We start from the raw sequence: 26,638 nt of genomic DNA on the forward strand, positions 1-26,638 counted from the left end.
TGGTAGATGACCAACCCTTCTTCTGCAGGGAAATGAACTGTTCAGTATCACTTTGAAATCTGAAATGATCAGTTGATTTCACTTTAACAGTGGAAACTTCACGACGGCCAGTTGTTTTTTCCACTACCGCCTTTCCCTTCTTTAAGAAAATTCTCTTCTTTTCAGAAATATGATCAACGTTCCTAAATCTTGAAGATAAACATTTTGTGTTTACTAAGGACCACTCATCTCCCAGTTTCCGCACTTCTCCTACAGATTGATAGACAGTGTAGTAATCTTCTTTGGTGCTCATGGTAGGCTGCTTCCTCAATAACTTCTCTACTCTACCAAAAACTCGGTCAGCGGGCATAAAACTATGCCCTCTAACAGGAAATGTAATGCTAATCTCTTTTAAGTTATGACTTTCCGTGCCTAGAAAATACATCAAAGTGTGGATCAAGGGGTTATTTTTGTTTTGTCCTGGACACCCATCACAAAACAGTCTTATTGTGTGGACATTTTCAGACAAACTTTTTGCCTCTGAAATTAGAAAATGCAAAATAGCTGAGGATACCTCGGTTGCCCCTCGTCCAGCTAGTTCCTCAGTCCAAGTATAAAATACTGGATCTCTTGCATCTGATCCAACAACACAGAGGCAGTAAAAGCTAAGTTGCCTTTTATAAAATGCTTCTTGGATGGGGGTTTTGGGGAGAGGTTGTACCTGCTGTAGGTCGAAGCAGAAAGTTACTTCGTCATCTCTATTCTCCCTCATGAGTTCATAAAAGCACTTAGCTCTTATTTTGTGAATTCTTTTTTCGAACATAAGTTTGGTGATGACTGATTTATCTACATTAGGTTTAGCTTTTTCTGATTTGATTTTAAGATCTAGTTCATAGCAAGTGCAGCATACATCTGTGGCAGGGGATCTAAACCCTATATTGAACTCATTAAAAACTCTGCTAAACATGCTTTTTGAAACTGTTAGATCCTTTGACACTGTGGCATTGTATATAACGCGCAATTTTGCCTTGTTTAAATCTGATTGCAGGTATATTCTCTTCGACTTCTTTCGATTGTAATGGCTCTCTCTTTCTCTCAGGTTGCATAAAAATAACCTCAGAGCCTGTTTTTTGGGCTCACACTTTTGGCTGCACCTATCGCCACCTCTCTTGTCTGTTATAGTTTCTCCATTTTTTATCTTCAGAGCGATGTTGTGCAAGCGGGTTGCTTTTAAAAGGGTGATATGCATAAAAAACTTTTTGCACACAGGTATTATCTTTCCAGTTACAGAAATTATATTATACTTCACAGTAAAGTTGTGTTTCTTTGAGCTAATTGAGGTAGGCCTAGGTCTCTTTCGTTTAATGTTATTTAGACTTACCCAGCTGGCAATGATTCCATCTTGTTTGTTCTTTTCTGCTTCCTTATAAAGGACTTGTCTTGTGTTCAAAGCATCTTTAGGTCTCACTAGAGCACATTTCACACCTTTGTTCAAATGTTTACAAGGTTGGAAAACACGACAACCAAGAGGGGCACCATGTCGTTTTAACTTAGCTAATGTCCTTACACTTGCTGTCTTTGGTTTCTTTCTTGAGCCTTGATTAGCATCACCAATTCTGACTAAACCATTGTCATCCATATTTTCCATAACTTGATACATAAAAACACCATTAATACTATTGCAAATTATTGATAGACTGTGCAATACAAACACTGGAATTATAACCTCAAACCCAAATAGCAGGTAACTGAAAATAAAAATCATAATATTGCAGATCACATGATCAGATGGAGCCTTCCCATTGGCTAAAGGGACATATTTGTGTCTGCTTGGAACTAAGCAGGGACATGTGTTTCTTTGTTCTGAACCTGCATATTTCAGTGTTTATTTTAAATAGGACATATATTTTTTTGAATGAATAAAAGTGAATGGAGTGATAGCAATGATGTTCATGATTTCAAATCAGCTGCTAACTCAAATTTTTATTTTTATGGACATGTTTGCTTTGCTTGGAACCTCCTCATTTGAAGCTGCTCAACAAAAATTTCACAGCTCGATTCGACAACTCTATTGTTCAGTATTTAAGACCAATCTGAACCAGAGATAGGACGGCTTGCGGCCTCAAAGTCATGTTAATTGTTCTTGTCTCTAAACAAAGATTGACCTGGATTTTTGTCCACACTTGATTGAAACAAAGGAATGGTAGAATAGTGATCTGTCATTTCTGGTTAAATTACTGTGGATTTGACTTAATTTGTGTTTTTTTATGATCGTAAAAATATGATCGATACAACTATTATAAAACGCTGAAACTTTAGTATGTACATTGATACAACTTACAAAACCCGTCAGATACATAATATCATAGTATCTTTGATGGAGCTGATCCACGGTATCTGTTAAAATACAAAATTGTGATGTCTCCAACCAGTCAATTCGATTCAGACCAAACTCCGCGCCTAATGTAGAGATAAAATTCGAGATCGTCAAGGAACAATCCAAGGTCACCGGACTGGCTCCCGTACTTGTTCAACGTTCGCCATTATGTCCTGTACAGACACTCGACAAATACTGGTCCGAGAAAGCTGGGAGATTTCTCCTCATTTGAGTTATTCGTTATACTCACGCTAGGCGGGCTACTGGACAGTAAAATGAACTTTACAGCTAATCAGCAGTTCTTGGTCCAGGATACTATACACTCTACACAGAACCTCGTAACATATAAATACATTTACGATTTGTTGTGGCTTTGGATTCCGGGAGCCATTATCGGAGGAAATTGAAAAATCTCCCAGAAATTCCTCCACAAGGGCCCTTGCAAAAGGCAGATTTCTATAAAATCAATCTATACCAGCCCATGCCTGACCATTACAGACGTCCGTACTAACAATCGACCAGTTTTTGAAAGAAGATGCGGACGCTTTAAACATGACTATGCAAAATAGTGGGATGGTCATTAAGATCCGTGAACGAGCATATATTTTAATATCTAATGAGTATGTCACTGAAATCCGATGAATACGACAGGAGATATTTCGGCTATGTAGGCCTACCTACACATATCATCCTAGGTCTGGTAGAGTCATATCTTGTACAATATTTGATTACATGTTTTATTATTGACTGGGCATGATACATAAAACTGTGCCGTGTATAAAAGTCCGGCCCAGTAAATTGTAATATATGTAATTGGATATTGTACAGTATAGGACTGGTTCAGACCCCCTGTCCCGTAACAGGTTTCATTCAAAGTTTTAAGTTCAATGATCAATTCGTCCCTTAGATAGCCATAGATATAGAGAAACAGATAAAATAGAAAGATATGGTGTGGATAGACTGACAAAAAATGGCAAAAGAGACGTTATTACCACCTCCTGATCGATAAGCTACAATAATGCTCAGCTAATAATGAATCAGTTCATATTATTCGATATTCCTTATCGCACGTCTGCTGAACATCAATGAAACCAAAAATAAATAACTGAATCTTATATAAATACATTTAATTTAATTAGTCAAGATAAAATATTAGCAATATTGTCTAGTCATCACGGAATACGAACAGGTGAAAGTACAATTTACATGTCAATAATGTTATAGTATAGTATATAAGTTAGTATATATATATATATATATATATATATATATATATATATATATGTTAAGTATAGTAGTACATTTTCACATCGTTTTTAGGGTGATGCGAGGAATACAATCCCGATATGACATCATCCTTAAAGACGTGGATGAAGAAGAGAAACCGCACGTCCGCTACAGCTGGACTATCTTAGACGCCGTACTTCATCTTTCCCGTCCGGTAAGTGAGCATGTTACATTACATTTAGCACTTTTAATTTATAATGATAGTTATTAGTTGATTCATACATTTTGTGTTAAAAATTATATTTCACGCTATAGTGTGAACGTAAAGGAATGTTTTGAATACAGTTGCAGCCGACCGATTTAAGATTTCCTCGGCCAACGGCGACAGAGGATTTTATGGAGGCCTTTATGTATGGGAGATGGACTGGCCTTCAGAATACCGTGGCAGTCACGCTGTAGTAGTGGGCGTGGCAACAAGAGGAGGCCTGTTGTATCCGATGAAACGAAAGGTAAGTTTTTGCACACGTTTATACTTGTTACTAGGAGCGTTCTTTCCTGCTCGTATAGGAACCACTCACCCCATTTTTTCCCTGCCTTATAAATCTCTTACTCTGAATACCTAATGTTTTACTATTAATAATAATGATCTTTATTCCAAATTTAAGTACAGAACAACAAATTTAAAACGGTTCGGAACATGCAACGCCACGTATTTACAAGTACAGGCGTGGCAGTGCGATAAAATAATAATAACATTGTTAAAAATAAAATAATTATAATTGAGTCCACTCCTTATCTCAATGTTAGATCACTTTCTATTCCATTGTCGATATTAAATACGGGACTAAAATATATTCTAGAAGGCTAATTCTCGAAACTGATATTATATTTTTAATCTGTAAATACATATACAAGTAGATTCTCAGCCGTATTTTTTATTTCATTTTTTGTAGCTCCAAGGATCATAATTTCTGAATGATTAATTTATTAAATGTCAAGTAATATTTTTGTTACCATAGTTATTTAGAATTCTAGATTTTTCGTTTTGTGCTGTGTTAATGAATTAATTTGCCAAACACTCATTCTTTATGAGCAAATAAAATTAAACTAAAATAATTAATCATCAATAATTAATAATTAATAAATTAAAATAAAATAATCTATTCATTATGTTAAAAATGTATATTTAATAGGGTTCTAAAATTAAAGCTAACTATTTATTAATAATTAATTCGGTTGTAAAATCATAGTTGGGAGTGTTTAGCCTTTTAATCAGTGACAGGTAAGTGTTGGTCTCATTACTGAATTTTATGTGACCTTAATATAATTTCAAACAAGTATAACACAATTCATATTTGTCTATACAATTACTTGATTTCCTCTTATCTGTCAATTTCTTTGAAACGCCAAAGAATGCAGTAAACAGTCATATACAATAAATCAATGACATATATTGTTTGCGTAGTAAGCTATACTGGTTATAAACCAATGCACATTGTTTACGCTCCTTAGAACTGAAAGTATGAACACGCCAAACGACGTTTCGCGTAACAAGCTTCGCTAAGTTTGCAGACTGAATTTCAATCCATTTTTTGAGCTGATTTTACTCTCGAAATGTCCTGCGGTCAAGATAGACAGATATACATCATTCACAAAAGAAATTATTTGCATCTTCCCGACAGACAAAAATAAGAAATTATGACATTATACAAAGTGATAGGCTTCAATAACGCCCAACCCAATTAAGTGTTTGAACTTGCACCATATTACAGATCTTCCTTCTTCTATGCGCTAACGAAGTATAATGAAAATATCAAAATTGCGAATGATCTTGTCAATGAATCCTTGCAAATGATAGATAACCATTTTTATTTGTTGAGTTAGATTTCATAGCAATGTTTTAATAACAGTATCGGGGTAGTAGCATTGGTACTAAAACATAAGAGTGCGTTGAAATTAAATCATCTGACCAATATTGACTTTAACTCTTTTTTTTTTTTTTTTTTTTTTTTTTTTTTTTTTTAGTTTTTTTTAGTTTTACTTTATGAATAATCTACATGCATTAATACGTCATAAGTTAAAATCTCATATGATTGTACTCAGTTGTTTACAAACATTTGTTGTAGTGCTATTTACTCGTTGCCATCTTGGTAACCAATAAGACAAATATAAAAATAATTTTTAACGCTCAGGTAAATCCCATGGTATGCCATGCACTACCACCGCTTTTAGTGTTGCTAAAAAATAAATAAGACTTATAAAAAAAAATAAGCGTATAGGTCAGTTCGTTTTAGATATGTTGTGCGCACAGACAGATAGAAAGAAACGACATTTTTCCAGTCCACGAGTTGACGCTCAGTTAGTAAAATTCAATTCACAAGGTAGAATATACTGAAATAAATAGGAAAATGTCAGTATAGATTTTTCTGTTCAGAGGCAGACGGCAAAGACTCCCAATATAGATCGTGGGGGTGGGACCTTGTCACTATAAAGTTGTTTGAGGGTGACAAGTGTTACCCCCTACAGCAAAATGAAGAGCGGTACACAGTGCCAGACAAGTTCGATGGTAATTTTTCGATTATTTTGATTATTTATTATCAGTTGTATTATCCTAACCAGTTTTCTTATAATATTGTTATACTATGTGGTATAATTTGGGATTGGATATTGCCCTAATTCAAACACGAAGTTACAAGGCACATTGTTAATTATTAACTAAGTGCCATACTAAGTTATACTAACTCTTGTACCTTTCTTTAGTTTGAGATCGAGTAATTTACTCAGTAATACTCACTTCAGTAAGAAAAATTGGTATTTTTAATAGATTGGATATATGCTGTTGCTAATAATGAGTGTTAATAAGCTACAAAAGCACCGAGTCTTCAATAACAATAACATAAGTGGCAGTGTGAATGAATCTATATACTTTGTATTTATTAGATGTTTCCCTGTTTGCTGTATACGTTTCTAGAAGTTTCAACTGCTGTATACGTTGAAACTTGTTTCAAAATTTGAGTCCTATAACCAATTTAGACTACCGTAGTAGGCTATATTGTACACATTTTGAAAAGCCTTTTATTTCAGTAAAAAGTTAATACAATAAGTGATATGTGTAATGAATTACAACTAAATGTTACGATTGCAGTGAATAAAACAATTGCTCTGTTACAGTTGTACTGGACATGACGGACGGCACTCTGTCGTTCATTGTGAACGGGAAGTGGTTGGGGACGGTGCTCAGCGGAATGGCCGGGCACTGCCTGTACACGATTGTCAGCTCCAGACAGTGTAACTGTCGCATCCGACGCTGGCTCAGATGGTAAGTTGATACCTGCAAGTGAGTATAGGTTAAGAGCATGAAAGTGATATGAATTAATATTATAATCGCATATATTATTACTATTTATTATATTTTAATTTGTATTTGTGTTATTAAGCATGAATTGGACATGGATTATCATTTAAAATTTAGTGAAGTCTTTGAAATTATAAAGCAAAAGAGTTAATGGCTGTGTTTTTTTAGAGTTTCTATAAGTTCAATGTTATATTATATCAAATATACTCTAGTTAAATATTCTTCTTATGTGTGAACAGTAAAAAGAGAGTAAACCCACGCACATTAGGTAAACTAAAAGAAAAACTCACATATACGGTGGGTTTATCAGTTTTATTAGATTTTAATCATTTAATTTGTATAGACAAAAAATCTACTTGCTATTCAATTTTACAAGTATGGAATTTCGATATTCCTTTCAAATATTCAGTCTTTTTCTGACTCTGAAATCATAATTTAATGTATACTTCTTCATATCTAATTCAGTGTACTGAGTATTTATTTTTATAAATGTTGTAACTTTATAGTCTAAACGTTTATTTTACAACTAAGAAGACCTAATAATGGAGGGGAGCAATGTATGTTCTTTAGACGAAAACCTGATCAAGGACAGGCCCATCGACCATGCATTGCTCTAACCTGGGTTTGGACAACTGAATCATGTAGACATTGTTATCTGTGATAGTGGTGGATACATTTTCAAGGTTTTAAGCAATGGCAGTCCCAATCCTTGCCAAGGTTGCTTTTTTAATATGTTTTATTCGTATTTTGTATGGTACTATTATGTTCTGGTGAGTTAGTGTTTTTTATATATTTTATTTTCAAATTTTCCGCTTGTCTTGAGGTATTAAATTGTGGACATAAGATTTTCCATTATGAAATAATCACTTCCTAATCAATATAACCTAATTTATTTTATTCTGGAAATATTCTATGCGTTCGCAGCTTAGGAACATGGATAAGTTAGCCAACTTAGGAAATAAATATTCTTGGACAAGTAACAAGTGCTATATCATATAACAAGCAATTTAATTAGTATTGACGTTGTTTGATCAAAAACACACTCTAAACCTTACGTAAAAATGTGTTCGATAAGGTTTTTTAACATTATTTACCTTTAGTGTTGTATGTCATTGTAAATATGAAATTGCAGCAAACAATAATCAATAAACAATTGAAAATTCGAAAAAAGTCCTTACAGCATAGAGTGCCCTAAAAATGTAACATGATAAAGCATTCCAATTATCTAGTTGCTGCTTAATATGTCTTACTAATTAGGCTATTCAGATGACAAGATGAATTTCAGGTGCTTTTATTAAAATATTTATACCCACTATTTTCATAACATCTAATCTAATGGCATACATAATAAAATGCGTACAGTAATACAATTACATCCGAGTTTATATTCAAAAGATATATTTGAATCCAACTTCGGACAATTTTTTTTTTTCAAAACACACAGTTGTCTGGTATATTGATATCAGAACATTTTTGAATTAATGTGACCACTGAAAGTGGTTTAAATGTCTTAATGTAAATTTTGCATGAAACAAATCACAAGTCAAATCAGACTCTTGTGTTTTTAGGCTTGTGGTTAACATGGCTGTTTTATGGTTTTAACACAAAGGTATTTTTTTTATTTTGGATGTAATGATAAAAACAAAATATTATTTTGTGTTTCTAAAGTGTATTATTATATGTCTGATGAGTGATCGTTTTTCACCCATAGCAACTTCGTAATGATCGATCGTTACCATCTTGTACGCCCTGCTTTTAGTATTAATTCAGTAATGTTTGCACTTATACACTAGTTATGGAGGTGTCTATAGGTGCAAAGCATATTAAAATACAAGTTATATCGACGACCTGGATTCCAATAGTAGAGTAGGTTCACCATGTAACGGTCGGGTGACTAAGGGGTTGAAGGCTTTTGAACCTCGATTCCAAGAAGTCAGGATGGTAATAAAACAGGGAGTCCCTCATCATTATGCGGTCTCTTTAGTACTATATCAGCAGATTTTGTGTTTCTGGAAAACCAAAAATACCGTTACCCTCTAACCGCGGTAGAGTGGGGGCCGCACTTAACAAAACAAAAGGGTAGTTAGTGGAAAGTTTTTCCAGGATGTGAAAGGCCAACAATTGCTGTGAAGACCTGTCTTATCATAAATAGTATACTAGAGACAGATATTTGTTCTGGGAATATAATAAGCCTTTAAAGAAATAAATATTTAAAATTAGGCCGTTTAGCATAAAAATATAATTTTAAAATTAAGGGGCACTTCTGAATCCCAGCCTCTGCAACCGCTGATTTGCTGACTTTATTTTGAAATGTCTGTATTAAGACAGTTAAATATAGTTAATTAACTTAAATGCATTCTTGTACTTATCACAAGCTATCCGATAAAATATTTGAAATAAATGCACTTTTCAGCTGAGGAAAAAATAAGTTATAATTAATTCCAAATGCTAACATTAAATTTAATAATAAAATATACTTCACGTTATACCCAACTTTCATATACATTTGTGACGTTACATGAGTAATCAGTTTTGTATACAGTTTAATGTTATCAAGTTATTTAAAAAAAGGGGCTAAACGGTTTTTTTGGACTATGAGTTAATTTTATTTTTATTTTATTTCCTTCCGACGGTCAAAGACCACTTTATAACTATAAACATACTCCAAGGTAGCTAATTACTACAGTGCTTAACATGACAGGGACAAGCCAAACATGCAATTGGACTTAATATTCCTAGACATAATTGACAATGTATAAAATATGTATAGATTATAATAAATATAACAGTATTGATAAATAATAAATAAGCCGATAAGCGATCTAGAAATAAATAACAATGCAAAAATAATCTATCTGTAAATGAAGTAACAGTGCATAAAACTATAAATGGATAACAAGGATAAAAAAAAAAAAGAATGTTAATACAATACTTTTAAATAAGTAATAAGTGAATTGAAAGATCCAAAAAAGATTAAACATTTTACAAATTACAAACTACCATCCCTAAAAAAAATTAAAAAGATATATTCCATCAATAACAAATGCCAAATACAACAATAATAAATAAATAACAACTGCAATAAAGCATATAAATAAAGAAATAAGAAGAGCTACAATTATTGGCAAAAGTGACTACTACATAACGTTATAAATACATTACTGCATGCAAAGAAAACAATACATATTTATGTATCGGGGCCCAAAGCACTCAACAAGGCCCCGATCTATTCTAAAGTATGCTGGGAAGCAGCTAGACACGTCTTCTAATAATAGCTGCACTATCATTGAAGATGTCGAATGTGTCGCAGACACCATTTCCGAACCTGGCCATTCTGGCGAGTGGACCGTGGAAGTCATAGTTTACAGATAGGTATTTCACTTCTAGACAGGGACACAGAGGAGTATATACAGTTTCGTGTACAGGTTTACTGTTATCTAGTTATTTAGAGGAGTGCTGAACAGTTGTATTGGGACCAAGAGTTTACGGATAGGCCTACCATTTCACTTCGAGACAGGGACACAGAGGAATATATACAAGTTTGTATACATTTTACAGTTATCTAGTTATTTAGAGGAGTGCTGAACAGTTGTATTGGGACCAAGAGTTTACGGATAGGTCTACCATTTCACTTCGAGACAGGGACACAGAGGAGTATATACAAGTTTGTATACATTTTACAGTTATCTAGTTATTTAGAGGAGTGCTGAACAGTTGTATTGGGACCAAGAGTTTACAGATAGGTCTACCATTTCACTTCGAGACAGGGACACAGAGGAGTATATACAAGTTTGTATACAATTTACAGTTATCTAGTTATTTAGAGGAGTGCTGAACAGTTGTATTGGGACCAAGAGTTTACAGATAGGTCTACCATTTCACTTCGAGACAGGGACACAGAGGAGTATATACAAGTTTGTATACATTTTACAGTTATCTAGTTATTTAGAGGAGTGCTGAACAGTTGTATTGGGACCAAGAGTTTACAGATAGGTCTACCATTTCACTTCGAGACAGGGACACAGAGGAGTATATACAAGTTTGTATACATTTTACAGTTATCTAGTTATTTAGAGGAGTGCTGAACAGTTGTATTGGGACCGAGAGTTTACGGATAGGTCTACCACTTCACTTGCAGACAGGGACACCTACCAGTATATACAGTTTCGTGTACAGGTTTACTGTTATCTAGTTATTTCAAGGCTTACTAAACATTTCAATAGTGAGGTACTTTTCCTAATATATAGGTGCGTATACCAGAAATACGCACCAGGATCAACATAGGTCGCTTTTTACGATCTTGGATGTTATTCGAGGTTCTGTTATTTTTCAATTTTTTACAATAAAATTATGAATTTATTGCCTTCTCAATCAATTAAATCAAGATTGCCTAAGATTAGTTTTAATTAATTGCCTACTATTTAAGTAACTTTGCTTAGATAACCTACCAAATATAAATAATTACCATCTCATTTCACAATTAGCAGTTGTAATAATACGTAGAATATCATTATTTTTTTCAGCAATAGTTGTACAAACAACTAGATTAAAAAGTTGAAATCTCTGAACTATATTTGAAGAATAGCTTGCTATTAATGTGATTGCAGATGAGCTGAATCTTATGTAGTAACGAGTGTCTGGGGAAGAACAACCCAGGCGGATTTGTCAAAGAGTGAGAAACGTTAAAAGAACTTTGCGCGAATAAAATTATTACCTTCCTAGAGTTCCTCCCTTTTTACTCCAACTCTCAATCCGCCCACTAGTGAGTGGGCTAGTCACTCACTTGTGGACACACGTCTGTTCAGGGTAGTGACCTTGTGGAACGTTTTCCCCCCCACCACCACCACTGCCTGTGTAACCCCAGAGGATGCTGAGTTTAAAAGACAGTCTCACTTTACCAGTGATACCTGACACGAGTGTATAGATTGTGGTATTTTACTATTTTTGGTTTGATATTATTTCCTGAGAGCAATGGCTGCGATTGCAGATCTGCTGTACGAACGTCCTCGTCTACCGACGTACATCCACGCAACGGAATCACGACGGAAGTAAGTAAGTAAACTTACCATAACTTTAGCGTATATTACTGTGAGATATATTTATTTTGGTATAAACTTCTATTTAATATTCTACATACGGTGTCTTGGATAGTTCCTGCAAAATGTATAGTTTACGTTTTTTAGGGTCTTATAATTTGTTTGTCACTGACAATAAATAAATTCTTAATTACCATTTTCATAGAAAACTGTATTAGCACTAAAAGTATTGTCCTTAGTTAAGAAATTTTGTTTAAATGTGTCTTTTTTATTTGATATTTTATTTTTTTTAACACTTTTATACTAAAAAGACGTATAAGTCAATACGGGTATAGTAATTAAAACTAAGTCGATTATTTTAATTTGGGAGATCTATCAGAAAGCTATGAAATAAATAAATAATTAGTGATTCTAAGTGTTTGGAGTACTACGTAGCAAGTAAACAATTACTAACTTGAATGCCTTAAATGAATAGTAGTCTATTAATAATGAAATTTAAAAAGAAAACTTGTTTTACAGATTATTATAGATATATACATTAATGTTTAATGTTGTACTCTTAGGTCTCTTAACAGATTTTAATGTTAAATATGTTTATTGAAAGAGCTCACTTTTAAAGGATGGTTTTTTGTTATTTTCAAACATATTTAACTTCAGAGCCTCCCACACCAACTATTTAATGGGCATATAGTTGGTGATGTAAACAACTATAAGCATATACTATAAGCACAACTATAAGCATAAAGTCCATGTTATTTAAATGGACTTTATAAATGTTTATCAGATGGTTTAAACTTAATATATGGTAAAGTAAAATAACTCTTTATAAAATGGTAATGGTACTACAAATAGTAAAGATAAACATAGTATTTATCATATACTGCAGACCGCGCCAATTATAAAATAAAATAATTTAATGTATATAGAATAATAAGACCTAGTTACCATTACAGCAAATGTTACACAAAATTGTGCTTATGTGCGTTTAAGATATTAAAAAACGGCTTCTATAATTTTTAAACATTGCTGGTAATATTGTTTATTATTTCATTTTACGTGCCGTACTGTATGTGTATGTATATAATATTATTCATTGTGAATCAGCGAAGGCGTCTAAGCATACATAGGATAACGGCTAGAGTCACAATAAAGAAACAAACGGTAATCCTCTTAATTAAATACACAGAACTTATTAAAAAAAATTATCAAAACAAAGGAATAAGATGTTCTAAAACCGAAGGTCCCATGGTCAGATCTAAAAATGTCTTAATGTGAACCTAAGACATCACATTTTTAATGCTGAAACTTACATAAAGACTTTAGTAAGTTTATTTAAAAAAATAATTAACTGTTTCAAAATGGCGGACCAAAACATAAAAATATTGGGGACTTACATAAGCCCAATATTTTTTACATGTTTAGATATAAAACAGTGATGCCGGAAAAAATGTTAATCTCAAATAAATAGTTTTAAGATGTTAAAATTTACTCATTTAAAAAAATACGAATATTTGTAATATAATAACTCAACCATTTTAAAAGAAAGTTGCATCGTGCTCTTTTTGATTTTTATAAGCCATTGTTTACCTAAGATTTTATACCTGATGAGGCTATGAGAACACCACTTTATCTTGAATATATTTGTTTGTAGTCAAGGTGTCTCTGATGTCGAAACGATGTAGAGACTTCGGTTTGAGCTTTTGTTCGTCACCAACTGTTTTGAATGTCTTTAAATGGATGTTGATTCCAGATTCCAGGAGTCAAATCTGTCACAGTGATAGACTTCAGACGCTGCACTAAGTGTAAGGTGTGCACTCGTGGGACCTTTATGGATTTTAATACAATTAAAAAACAAACCCCAAAAGATCTTGATCTGGAACTATTGCAACTGGCAGTTGCATCCGTCAACCTGACTTTCGATGTCTCTGCCTGTTCCTCACGCACAACCACCATCGACGATGACTCAGCAGTTGGTGGTGCAGGTGCGAAGGTTGAATCCATGGACAAAGACTCTGAAGCATGTGAACTGGATTACAACCTCACGCTCCCTTTTAAATTGCGCAAGCGGTGGGCGATAGAACAAAAGAAAGCTGGTGGCACCTGGCTTCCGATCAGTGAATGGAGGAGGTAAACGGGCAAGATGTCAGGTAATGAAAGGAAGAAATTGAGAAAGCAGAGGGAGTCAGCACCGGGGGATCTGGAGGTGCTGACTCTACTCCGAGTGGGAAGAGAGGGCGCTCGGGCGGAAAAGCTCTAGCCGAAGTGGCGCTTGACCGCACCTCCCATATGATGATGTGAACTCTACGCCCTGCAGAGAGTTGGCTGCCCTGGTGGACCATGTTGGGAGGAGCGGATCAGAGCTAGTGGTTGGATGCGACGCCAACTCGCACATCGAGTCAACAGGGGTAAGTCGCTTCTGGAATACATAATGACCCGTAGTCTAGTGATCGCAAATGTGGGAAATGTACCCACGATGACGAGTAGGGAGGTGATAGACGTGACCATGATGACGGAGGGTATCAACTCTGTCAGTCCCTATAAAGCTCCTGGGGGAGACGGGGTGAAACAGGTTTGCTTGCAGCGGGGTCTGGATATTCTCCTTCCCCAGCGGTGCAGACTGTTTAGAGCCTCCGTGGCCCTCATGTTCATTCCACTATCCTGGAGAGTGTGGCTGGATCGATCCAAGTCTTTCAGGCCGATATGCCTATCCTCCTTTCTTCTTAAAACCATGGACAAGATGGTTGCTAGGTTTGTTTGGGAGGGATCTCTTTTCGAGTGACCTCTACATCCAGATCAGCATGCCTACACTCCAGGAAGGTCATGCGACTCGGTCCTGCATCAACTGGTATGCAGTATTGAGAAGACGCTGGCAGCAAAAGAGGTAGCCATAGGTGTCTTTCTGGACATCGAAAGAGCCTTTGACAATACAACCACTCAGGCGATTATCAATGCGGTCTCTAGACTTGGTATTGATGGTCAAATTGTGACTGGATAAGGGCCTTGCTCACAGACAGGGTTGTTGTTACAACCCTCACGGGAGCAAGTGTCAGTGCAAGGACTATGAGAGGCTGTCCGCAGGGTGGCGTTCCTTCTCCTCCCCTGTAGAACCTAGTTGTAGACGACCTGCTAAGTTCTTTGAATAGTAGCGGTGTCTTTGCACAGAGGTATGCAGATGATATTGTGATTCAACAGTCACGGAACTGACCAATGCTGCTCTGAACATGATGGGAAATTGGTGCGATGAGGTGGGCCTCACTGTCAACCCCACCAAGGCTGCTGTGGTTGCATTTACCAGGAGTCACCAGATGGAGGGCATTGGTCCATATCTGTTCAGAGAGTCTTCCATTGAGATGAAGTCCGAGGTCAAGTACCTAGGATAGATCCTAGATAGGGTTCTAAACTGGAGACCTCATCTTGAAAGGGTCATTGCCAGGGGGAAATGGTCTTTAATTCAATGCAGACGTGTGATAGGTGGGTCTTGGGGACTGAAACCGAGGTTTTTGTACTTGCTGTATGGTTTCGTGGTCAGACCTGCACTAACGTATGGAGCTGTTGTCTGGTGGCCAAAAACGGAGGCCAAGACAATGGTAGCTCGTCTGGTGGGTATCCAAAGGATGGCCTGCCTTGCTGGGCACTAGGGATTTTTCTAGTGCGCCAGGTGCAGCTCTAGACTGTTGTCTCAACCTCGCCCCCCTGGACATTGTTATTCGGACTACGGTCAGGAGGAGTGCCTACTGTCTTCAGCAAATGGGACTCTGGTCGGGCTGTAGCAGTGGGCGCTGTAGAATTAGCATCCTGGTTCAGGAGGATGTTCTGCACATGATCTCTGATCACTTATGTTCTCGAGAGTGTACCAGAAATCTCTTGGGCCGGAACTAAATTACAATGTAGCCTTTTCAGAATTATACCTTCTTCATCATAACAGGGCCAACGCTACTACGGCACCGGAAATATCTTGGACCGAAAGTAGTATGAAATGGCTAAACGTTTATACGGTTTCACTAAAGTATACGCTTCTCATACCGAGGAAGTATACAATTGTTTCAACTTGTCAACAAGGCAAACTCTACACTGGCGTGTAAAATAGAAATTTTTGTTCACATCCTAAACCTCAAAAAAGAGCCAGCCAGCTCTTAACAATTAACACTGAAATAATATTTAAATCAAAATGATCATAAGACAACATATGTGCGTTCTCTAAGATAGTATTCATCCACTATGACGTAAAATAGTCAAAATTTAACCGCAATTCAAAGAGATATTCATTCAAGTGCCATGGTATTTTGCAGACTCATTTGCTTATTTCATTGGTGTTTATAAAAACTGTTTCATTCTCCGACTTCAAGTCCCTAGAATATTGCTCTTTTTACTTAAAATACAATTATTCTGTAATATATAAGGAGATTGGACTTCCAGTGTTCATAACTGTTTCTCATTTGTTTATAATGGCTATTAAATTATTAATATATATACACACACATATATATATATATATATATATATATATATATATATATGTATGTATGTATGTATGTATGTATGTATATTATTGCTTCTCTTTACTTAAAATATTTGTGACTCGCTAACTATGTAAAACCATTTCTATTATTGTATACTTATTTCAGGAGTTCCAACTTACGTGTTTCCAGTTAATATCTACCGTGGCAGCCGACGCCGCGCTGTGAGGGGAAGAGTTGGGTTTGGCCAGGGAATACACATGTGGGCGATTCACTGGCCTGCTCAGCTCCATGGTTTGCACCCTATAGTGGGTGTGGCTACGAAAGACGCAGATCTACACAGCAACGGAATCAATGTGAGTTTCACATGTCTACATCACTGATTAAGCGGATACGTTTATTTTTCAAATTGGTTCGTAATTGTTTTATTGCGTAAACCAATTTAATATTTCCTATACAAACTTTACCTTTAATTTTCTCCGAGTAAAGAAATTTAATTTAATATTGTTAGTATGCATTTTCTAGGTAGTTTTATAATAATGACAACCCATTATTTGTCTTTTGTTTCCAGTCTATCGTGAAAGTGAGGATCAAGTTCTAGGGATGAAATTTAAGCACCCTGACACTACGTCACGACTGCAGTATGACTGCGTTAAGACCTAATCATGTTAAACAGCATATACTTCCGGCTATTATAATTTATATCTGGTCAAGTAGTGTTTCCAATACGTGTTCTTATTTTACCCCTGACCAAGAAGATATATACATTCGCAGATATAACAAGTTTTCTCCAGTGAAAACTAGTCTCATTTCGACTATTTTAATCTAATTTCGATCAAAGGTAAATATTCTTTTCCGTATAGCACTTGCATTGTTCTGATTAAGAAAACATATACTTACGTACGCCTGAAAAATCTACGTTGATAAAAAAGTATCTACTTCCTAACATTGTCATCTACTTCCAGCCTAAGATATGTTCGGTGTCATAATAGCGTTTGTCGTTGTTCCGATCAAGAAAAGGTATGCCAACGTTCGTCAGAAAAGTCTACTTCGGTCAAAGAATAACCGTTTTGGTCTACTTCTGGAATATGTCGTTTACTTCCAGTTGAAGGCATTGTCGGTGTCGTCATTCTGTTTAAAGTATAACTCACACATGAGATCAAAAATTACAGTTATTCTAGGGCTATTCCAACCCCTATGCGCGGTATACATTGATAAAAATGTTTACTTATTTAATAAGAGCTTAAGGTAAGTGTTTGTCTTTTTAATTTCATTGCTATAAGCTCACAGGGAAGATAAAAGAAACAAAAATATTGTTCATCTAAGGGTTTCAATTATATTTAACTCCTATGGGTGGTTGATCTTCAGGAAAGTAGATTTTTATTTTTGTGTTTGTCATGAGTCAAGTATTTGCCTAATTGGACGTTGGACAACGTACAAGTAGCCTACTAGAGTTTGTACGTTATCAACAAACTGTATAGTAGATCTAAAATAACGAGTTTCGCGTGAAAACTTAGCTTTTCATTTCTGTGTTGGGACGCAATACTCAAATTATTTGTTTAAAGTATCATTCATGCTGGGTTCTCTGTCGTGAACACCAAGTGTTGTGAATGCCGATGGCACTTAGCGCCGCAGAGACTGACAACTTGGAAAGGGTGACATTTTCAGACTAACCGGCCATGTCTGGGCGATTGCCAGAAGCTCCAAGTGTCAGAAAACTCTTATAGAAAAACCCCCACAAAAAATCCTTTGATTAAAGAAGACTACGCAATTTATAATATCACAAATGTATCGATTATAAGGAATGTTACATGTTTAGTACTAACCCTTATTATTTGAAACGTAATGTTACCAAAATTTGTATATGAAAGAAATTCTATCCGTTCACAATAAAAAATGTAGTATCGCTTTCATAAATTTGTAATTATTGTTCACTGTAGTATATTTAGGAAGATTGTAAAATTAATGTGGATAGAATTTTTAGCACAATGAGATAATTAGCCAGGCAAACAAATTTATGGTTTGAAAATGTTAAATTTATTGATGGTAGTATTGGGAAGTCCACTTACCTAAGACCGTCGCTGATAGAACAGTATAAGTCAAGTAAAATAATTTTTGCATAATTCAAACTATTATTTTTTTTTTTTGTAATTTTTAAGCTCCCCTCATTTAAAATATAAACATATTTTTCCTTCTGAGGATCCATACTCAAGGACGTTGCTCAGTACAGGTTGCTGTATGCGCGTTCTAACGATAAGTCACAAGCCGGATGAATTGAACAAAACCTGCTCAATTAAATCTCTAATAAGGCAACGATTTAATAGTCGTTTACATAAATAAACTCTCAAATATAACCACTTATTGACCTCAACAACGACATTAAATGACTATTTTTTTACCATCCGGGCAAGGATAAATTGAGGATGAAAATATAATCACACCTTTTCATACAACACAAAGGTTAAAAGCTATCATAATGAAAAAGCAGTACACTAATTGTACTTATATTGTACTAAGAGTTTATTTTCATTCGAATTAAACATTTCTGAGTCATAAATTGTATTTGAATTTGAACTTTGTTTCAAAAGCACAAAACAGGTATATTTGCGATCTTACTGACATAAAAGCTGAAAGATTTTGCTTGTAAGTAGTTTGATTTATACGTCCAAACAAGACTTGATGAAGGAAAATGTAATGTAACTTCCGTTATGGTAGCTCTAGCAGTTAGTTTGTGGTTGACGTTCTGTACTTTTCGATCCGAGTAAAGCCGCATTGCCCTACTGCGCGAATACACACCTACTCACGGTATGTTAGATCATTAATGATAAATACTTTAACACTATGTTGGGGAAGACTGCGATAAACAGAAGATTAAAATTAAATTTCCCTTCCCCTAGAAAATCTATCTACCGGAAACCAGACGGTAAATCAATTCAATAACTATTTAAATGTTATAATATACATACGCATTGTTTAAGGTTTCATTCTAGTATCGGTGTACTATGACAAATCTCCACAAGATTATTATTTGTATTAATATAAGACTGAAATATGTATGATGGTTTTTGTTTTGGTAATGGAGTAATAAAGTTTCAAATGAAAAACTCTTTTTAACTTTTGTATGATTAATATAGAGCTTTAAAAGACATAATTATTTTCCATTTTTGACAAATACACAGCAAAAATAATATTAGTTTCATTTAATTACATGTGTCCAACCAATAAAGTTTTGTACAAGTTTCCTCATGTGAGTCGTCACACTCTTATGAATAACTACTTGAATCGAAACTTTTTTATAGCACTTATATAACATAATTATTATAACACTTTTACTTTTATAATTCATTAATACATTATAATGGGCCCAAAATAATATATTACTGTCTATTGCAATTGCTAAATCTTACTATCAGGTTCTGAGGTGACATTCTACTCTCGGATCAAAAAGTATAGACGCCAGAGTTTAATGGTTAAAAAAAAACTGTTAGAGCTGAATATTAGGGAAATATATTAAATTTTGTTGGTTCATTTCTCCATATACACACAAAAAGCAAGTAGTTTATAAACTATAACTTCTAGTGTTTTATGTCGGTAAAAATACAGATTCTTTACACTTTTCGACAGTGGCTACACCACCTTGCGCGTTCAAGCGAGCAGTTGTTAGTAGTACAAGCGAGTATCTTCAACTTATCACTTCTATATGTCAAAACATTTTAAGACTGGAATTTTAAGCTCATCCAGATCTGTTACAACTTTTTATTTAAATTATTTGACATTAAATTTAGTTAACGGGATGAAAATACTTTACAGATGCTCCTCTTTAAATGAAAAACATTGTAACTTGCTATGTAAAACCATTTCAATTATTGTATACTTATTTCAGGATGAGTTCCCGCTTACGTTTTTCCGGTCAACATCTACCATGGCAGCCGAAGCCGCGCCGTGAGAGGAAGTGTTGGGTTTAGCCAGGGAATACACATGTGGACGATTCACTGGCCTGATCAGCTCCATGGCTTGTACCCTATAGTGGGTGTGGTTACGAAAGACGTAGCTATACACGGCAACAGAATAAATGGTGCGTTTTACATGTTTACATCACAGATTAAGTGGATACGTTTATTTTTCAAATTGGTTCATAATTGTTTAATTGCGTAAACCAATTTTATATTACCTATACATACATTTCCTTTAACTTTCTCCGAGTAAAGAAATTAAATTAAATATTGCCATTGTGCATTTTCTAGGCAATTTAATAAGAACGACAATCCTTCCTTTCTTTTTCTTTTGAATACTGAAAAAAAACCTCATCGTTTGTTTCCAGCCTATCTTGGGGAGTGACGATCAGTCCTGGGGATGGAACATAAGCACCCTGACACTACGTCACGACTGCAGTATGACAGCGGTAAGACCGAATCATGTTAAACAGCATCTAATTGCGGCTATTTCAATTTACATCTTGTCACATAGTGTTTCCAACACGTTTTCGTATTTTATCCCTGACCAAGAACATATATATACATTTGCAGATATAACAAGTTTTCTTAAATGAAAACTTGTCTAATTTCGACTACTTTTATCTACTTTCGATCAAAGGTATATCCTTATCAGTCCAGTACTTGCGTTGTCTTAATTAGGAAAAAATATACTTACGTACGCCTGAAAAATCTACGTTGATCAAAAAGTATCTTACTTCCTACCATTGTCATCTACTTCCAGTCCTAAGAACTTGTTCGGTGTCATAATAGCGTTTGTCGTTCCAATCAAGAAAAGGTATGCCAACGTTCGTCAGAAGAGTCTACTTTGGTCAAAGATAACCGTTTGGTCTACTTCTGGAATATGTCGTTTACTTCCGGTTGAAGGCATTGTCGGTGTCGTCATTCTGTTGAAAGTATAAGTCACATATGAGATCAAAAATTATAGTTATTCTAGGGCTATTCCAACCCCTATGTGTGGTATACATAAAAATAATGTTTACTTATTTATTGAGAACTTAAGCTTAGTGTTTTTTCTTTTTAATTTCATTGCTATAAGTACACTAATTGTACTTATTTTGTAATAACATTTTTGTGTTAATTCGAATTACACATTCTGAGTCATAAATTTTTTTGAAGTTGAACTTTGTTTCAAGAGCACAAAACAGGTATCTTTGCGATCTTACTGACATAAAAGATGGAAGATTTTGCATGTATTTCTATTTAGTTTGATTCATTCGTCCAAACAATAATTGATGAAGGAAAACTTCTGTACTTTTCGATCCGAGTAAAACCGCATTGTCCTACTTTGCGAATACACATCTACTCACGGTATGTGAGATAGTAGATCAGTAATGATAAATACTTTAACACTATGGTGGGGAAGACAGCGGTGAACGGAAGAGTGAGTATAGGTAAATTTGCCTTTCCCTAAAAATCTATCTACCGGAAACCAGACGGTATATCAATTCACTAACTATTTAATGCCATAATATATACACGCATTATTTAAGGTATCATTCTAGGATTATTAAGCAAAACTTGTTTACACGTTGTTATGGTTTAGGACTATTAGATTGACAAATGTATAAAACATTTGAACAAATAATTAACATTTTTATTGTAAAAAATAGTTAATAATATGTTGTAACGTTACTTTTACGGGACTAATGTTAAAGGAAATGTGCCACCAAATATAGAAATTAGTAATATGTGCTTTTTAATAAGTAATATAATAGTAATAGTAAATCCAAACGAACAACCTGATACTAACGTACCGGTGTTATTTTTTTGGTATCTCTGAACGATGGATAATGTCCGGAAAATCCTGTTTCCTTCATCGTCTTAAATAAAGTTAAAAAATATAGTTGTATTAATAATACTTAAAATTATGTACAATATAAAATTTATGTGTTACAGATTATGCCACTCAGCCGAAGGTGGCAGACATGGACACGTCAGCCTCTCAGGATCTCGTATACCAATTAGTGGAGTATCAGAGTATGAGGATATCCCAGCTAGACAGAATGGTAAAATTTGCAGATATTCCTAACAACATGATAATACACAAAAGCAATATAAATTGTAAAATTTTAATATCATGTTTAGTGATAGACCACACAGTACTGGCGAACATTAATAAATTAAAAGTTATACTATTGTGACAGTTACCAACAATACAATTAGATATCTCTGGTTCTTTAAATCAAGTGCCTTTTCTTGTATATTTCAGAAACTGATTAGTTTATTATACTAAATCACAATTAGATCATTCTATTATGTTTTTAGAACATAACATTTCTTTTTTTCAAAAAGTAGACTTAAGCATGGTTATGTGTGTATAAATCATTTATTTCGACTGTGTATAGTAATATCGGCAAAAACGTTTAAAATTTCATTTGATTAGTTTTATGATTCTGTTTGATTTTGATCTAGTTTAACTAGTGTTTTCTTTTAGTGTCTTGTTATTAAACTCGCGAAGAAGACAAACACCATTCAAACCATCTAATAAAAAACCATAATGAAAACAAAAATGTAAAATTTTAAGCGTATCACTGGAGGCCAAACCTTTTATGGAAAAAGCCGTTGGGAAATGTAAAGAAATCTCCAAGAAAAGAATTAAACAGTAAATCAGACTGTGGGCAATCAGAAAGTTACACTGCTGACTGTGGGAGACAACAGACATAATTCCACGGACTCCCCAGTGGCATCAAAGAGAGCAAATGAATGGTTCGTATATTACTTGATACTACTTACGTATTACAACATTATAAAATAACCGTTTCCTATACAATTACAAAACATTCTTAGCTATTGTTTTAGTTTCATGCCACTTTATACAAATCATACTTATTTGTGATATTTAATCGATACGAAAATAGTTATGATATTTATAACATAAACACGGTACGTACAGAATGAAAAACTCATGAAATAATAATATCCAACTATAATTTCATTCAGATTTAGTTATGAATGTAATAATTTTTTCATATCATAACTTTACTTAAGCTCACCAATTCTCCGGTACGATTTATTTATTTTAACCTACTTTTAGTAACGTATTATAAGTTATTATCCACCTAGTATCAATGTACGATGTCTAATTTCCAGAAGATTATTTGTATCAAGATATCAAGATTGAAATATGATGATTTTTGTTTCGGTAATGTAGTGATGAATTTGCTAATGAAAAACTCTTTAAACTTTTGTTTGATTAATACATAGGTTTAAAAACTTAAAAAATAATATTATTTTCATTTAATTTACATGAGTCCAACAAAAAACTTTATGTAAAGCTTGCTCGTCTGATACATCACACTCTTACTGGAATCGAAACTTTGTTTAATAGTACTTGTATGATATAATTTTTCTAACACTTTTACTTTGATAATTCATTAATACATTATAATGGGCTAAAATATTATATTACTGTATATTGCAATTCCTAAACCTTACTATCAGGTTCTGAGGTGACATTCAACTCTCGGATCAAGAAGTATAGATGCCAGAGTTTACATGTTAACAAAAACTGTTAGAGCTAAATATCAAGGAACGAAATTCAATTTTTTTTTTTTTAATTTCTCCATGTACACATAAAATGCAAGTAGTTATAAACTGTACCTTCTACTGTTTATTTCGGTAAAAATACAGATTATTGACACTTTTCAACGGAGGCTACACCACCTTGCGCGTTCAAGCGAGTATCATCAACTTATCTCTTCTATATATCAATATATTTTAAGACAGGAATTTTAAGCTCATCCAGATCTGTTACAACTATTATTTTAATTATTTGACATTAAATTTAGTTACCGGGATGAAAATGCTTTACAAATGCTCCTCTTTAATGAAAAACATTGTAACTTGCTATGTAAAACCCTTCTAATTATTGTATACTTCTTTCAAGAGGAGTTTCCGCTTACATGTTTCCGGTCAACATCTACCATGGCAGCCGAAGCCGCACCGTGAGGGGAGAGTTGGGTTTAGCCAGGGAATACACATGTGGACGATTCACTGGCCTGCTCAGCTCGATGGCTTGCACCCTATAGTGGGTATGGCTATGAAAGACGCAGATCTACACAGCAACGGAATCAATGTGAGTGGACAACATCCACAACGAGGTCTACAACGTCGCAGGCGACGACGAAGACGACGATGAGGATGTTGTTGGTGTGGACGGTGGCAGATTGCCGCCGGACGAAGAAGCTGGTGGCCAAGCTGCAGTAGCTGTACGCGGTCGCAACCGTGGAGCGGTGGCAAGAAGAGGACGTGTTCGACGTGGGGCAGTGGCAGCACGCGGGAGACGAAGACATGTGATGGTGAGTTTAAAATGTTTGCCATTATGACATGTTTACTAGTATCTTTATATGGATCTGTAGAGACGGAAAAGTAGTTCTAATTAATCCCCAAAAATATATTTTATACCAATTACAGATAACGCAAAACTGTATAACATAATGATTTAAGCAACTCTAGATAGGCAAATTGTAAAATAAATAACATTTTAGGGAATAATTTTTTCTGTTTTAATGACAGTTAAATAGTATCGTTTCTTATGCTCAATAAAACCCCTATTGCATTATGTAAGTCGACTAACCTGCCAAATATGCAGAAACATGTCTTTACATTTAAAAGTTAGTCTAAATAAAATGTACAGTGCTTAGGAATCAGTAGTGTAATACACATGGGAAACACGGAGTTGCTATCTAATTTTTAGTAACATTTGTTAAATAAGTCATTTCATTAAGGTACCTATCACCTACTTCCACCAATAAAATAGCCCAAGGCAGTCTATAAATGTGATGAATTAATGGAAAATAACATTTCTTAAATTATTATAAAATAGACATTATTTAAAACCAAACTTGATATTAATATTTTTTTATTTTCCACATTTATTTATATATTTTTAAGGTTATACTCATTTATAGTTTAATTTTTTTTATGCAAATATATTAGGAGAGAAGAGAATACGTATTGTTTTAATTTTGTACTTTGCATATAATTGGGCTCCAACTGACCTTTAATGGCCATCTTAAAGAATTTGCAATACCTGTAATAAAATGTTTTTAAATGTATAAGGTACCAGAGGTTCCCGATGGAGGTGGACGTGCCCCACCAGCAGCGGTGGCCCCTGGAGCTGAAGCAGTGGAAGCTTTACCTGTTTTTGCTGCTGCTGTTCCAGTACCTCCTCCTGGTCCATTGGTCTTTCCAGCTCCTCAAGCCCTACCAGTGGTACCACCCATTCAGCATTTTCTAATGGTAGTTGACGGTGCAGCACTACAAGCACCAGTTTTACCACCTGTTCCAGTTGTGGGTAAGAACAATATTCGTATCATTAATGTATTCGTCTCTTAAACATTGGAGGAAGGTTTGATTTAAATTATAAAATTTTGAAATTTAATAGAAAATTTTAATTGAATTATTTCAAATGGTTTAAAATGATTGTTTCAAACATTATTGTGTTTTCTTTATAATTGATAGAAATAAATTGGTAATTCTAAAATCACACGCCGTGTTTCTATTATTTTACATGGTTAGATCCATGTTGCTGAATAATAAGTATACTACTTAATTAAATAATTTTGCTTATTATTATTTAATAAAATATATAAGAAACAGTATATAATCATTTCTAATCCAATGTAACAGTTTATTTCAATAACTTTAAAGTAGAAATGAACCTTCAAGGGTTGACGATTAAACTATGTAATATGATACAATTTAATTTTATGTCTGCAAAATCAAACAACAACATATTATTCCACAGGTCAGCAGCTAGTGATAAATCACTGCCTCGTTTGCCTGGAGCACAAGGAAGTGATTATGGTAGCTGTTCCTTGCGAACATCCCACTGTCTGCGAGGACTGTGCCCCACAACTGGAACGAGAACATCGGTTTTGCATAGCTTGAAGGGCTCCCGTTGAACTCTATTTAAGGTTAAATAACCTACACTGATTTTAAATAACCTAGGGTAATCATTTATTGTAAATAGTCGTATTTTAGTTTTGTTGTTGTTATGTAAATATATTTCTTTTTAACTAGCTGTTACCCGCAGTTTCGCACGCAATTTTCAAAATCGCAGTTCTTATATTACTTAATATGGAGTCCTATGGAAATTTTAAATCGTAAGTAGGCATGCTGATGGTATATAGGATATATAGGATTATAAATAGTTATAGGTCTGCAACCGCAAATGAACTGTTTATCTAAATGATGAACTTATCTGATGG

At 34.4% G+C, this 26,638-nt stretch overlaps 1 protein-coding gene across 1 annotated transcript; it reads left to right on the forward strand.

Moving 5' to 3' along the window:
- The first annotated feature begins 24,116 nt into the window (after positions 1–24,116).
- On the forward strand, positions 24,117–26,318 carry LOC124363486 (msx2-interacting protein-like). Its single transcript, XM_046818735.1, has 3 exons — positions 24,117–24,724; positions 25,488–25,722; positions 26,176–26,318. The coding sequence occupies exons 1-3, from the start codon at positions 24,722–24,724 to the stop codon at positions 26,316–26,318; spliced, it is 381 nt and encodes a 126-aa protein (XP_046674691.1). The 5' UTR covers positions 24,117–24,721.
- Positions 26,319–26,638: the final 320 nt, after the last annotated feature.

Source organism: Homalodisca vitripennis, chromosome 5 (assembly GCF_021130785.1).
Source record: "Homalodisca vitripennis isolate AUS2020 chromosome 5, UT_GWSS_2.1, whole genome shotgun sequence".
Taxonomy (NCBI): Eukaryota; Metazoa; Arthropoda; class Insecta; order Hemiptera; family Cicadellidae; genus Homalodisca; species Homalodisca vitripennis.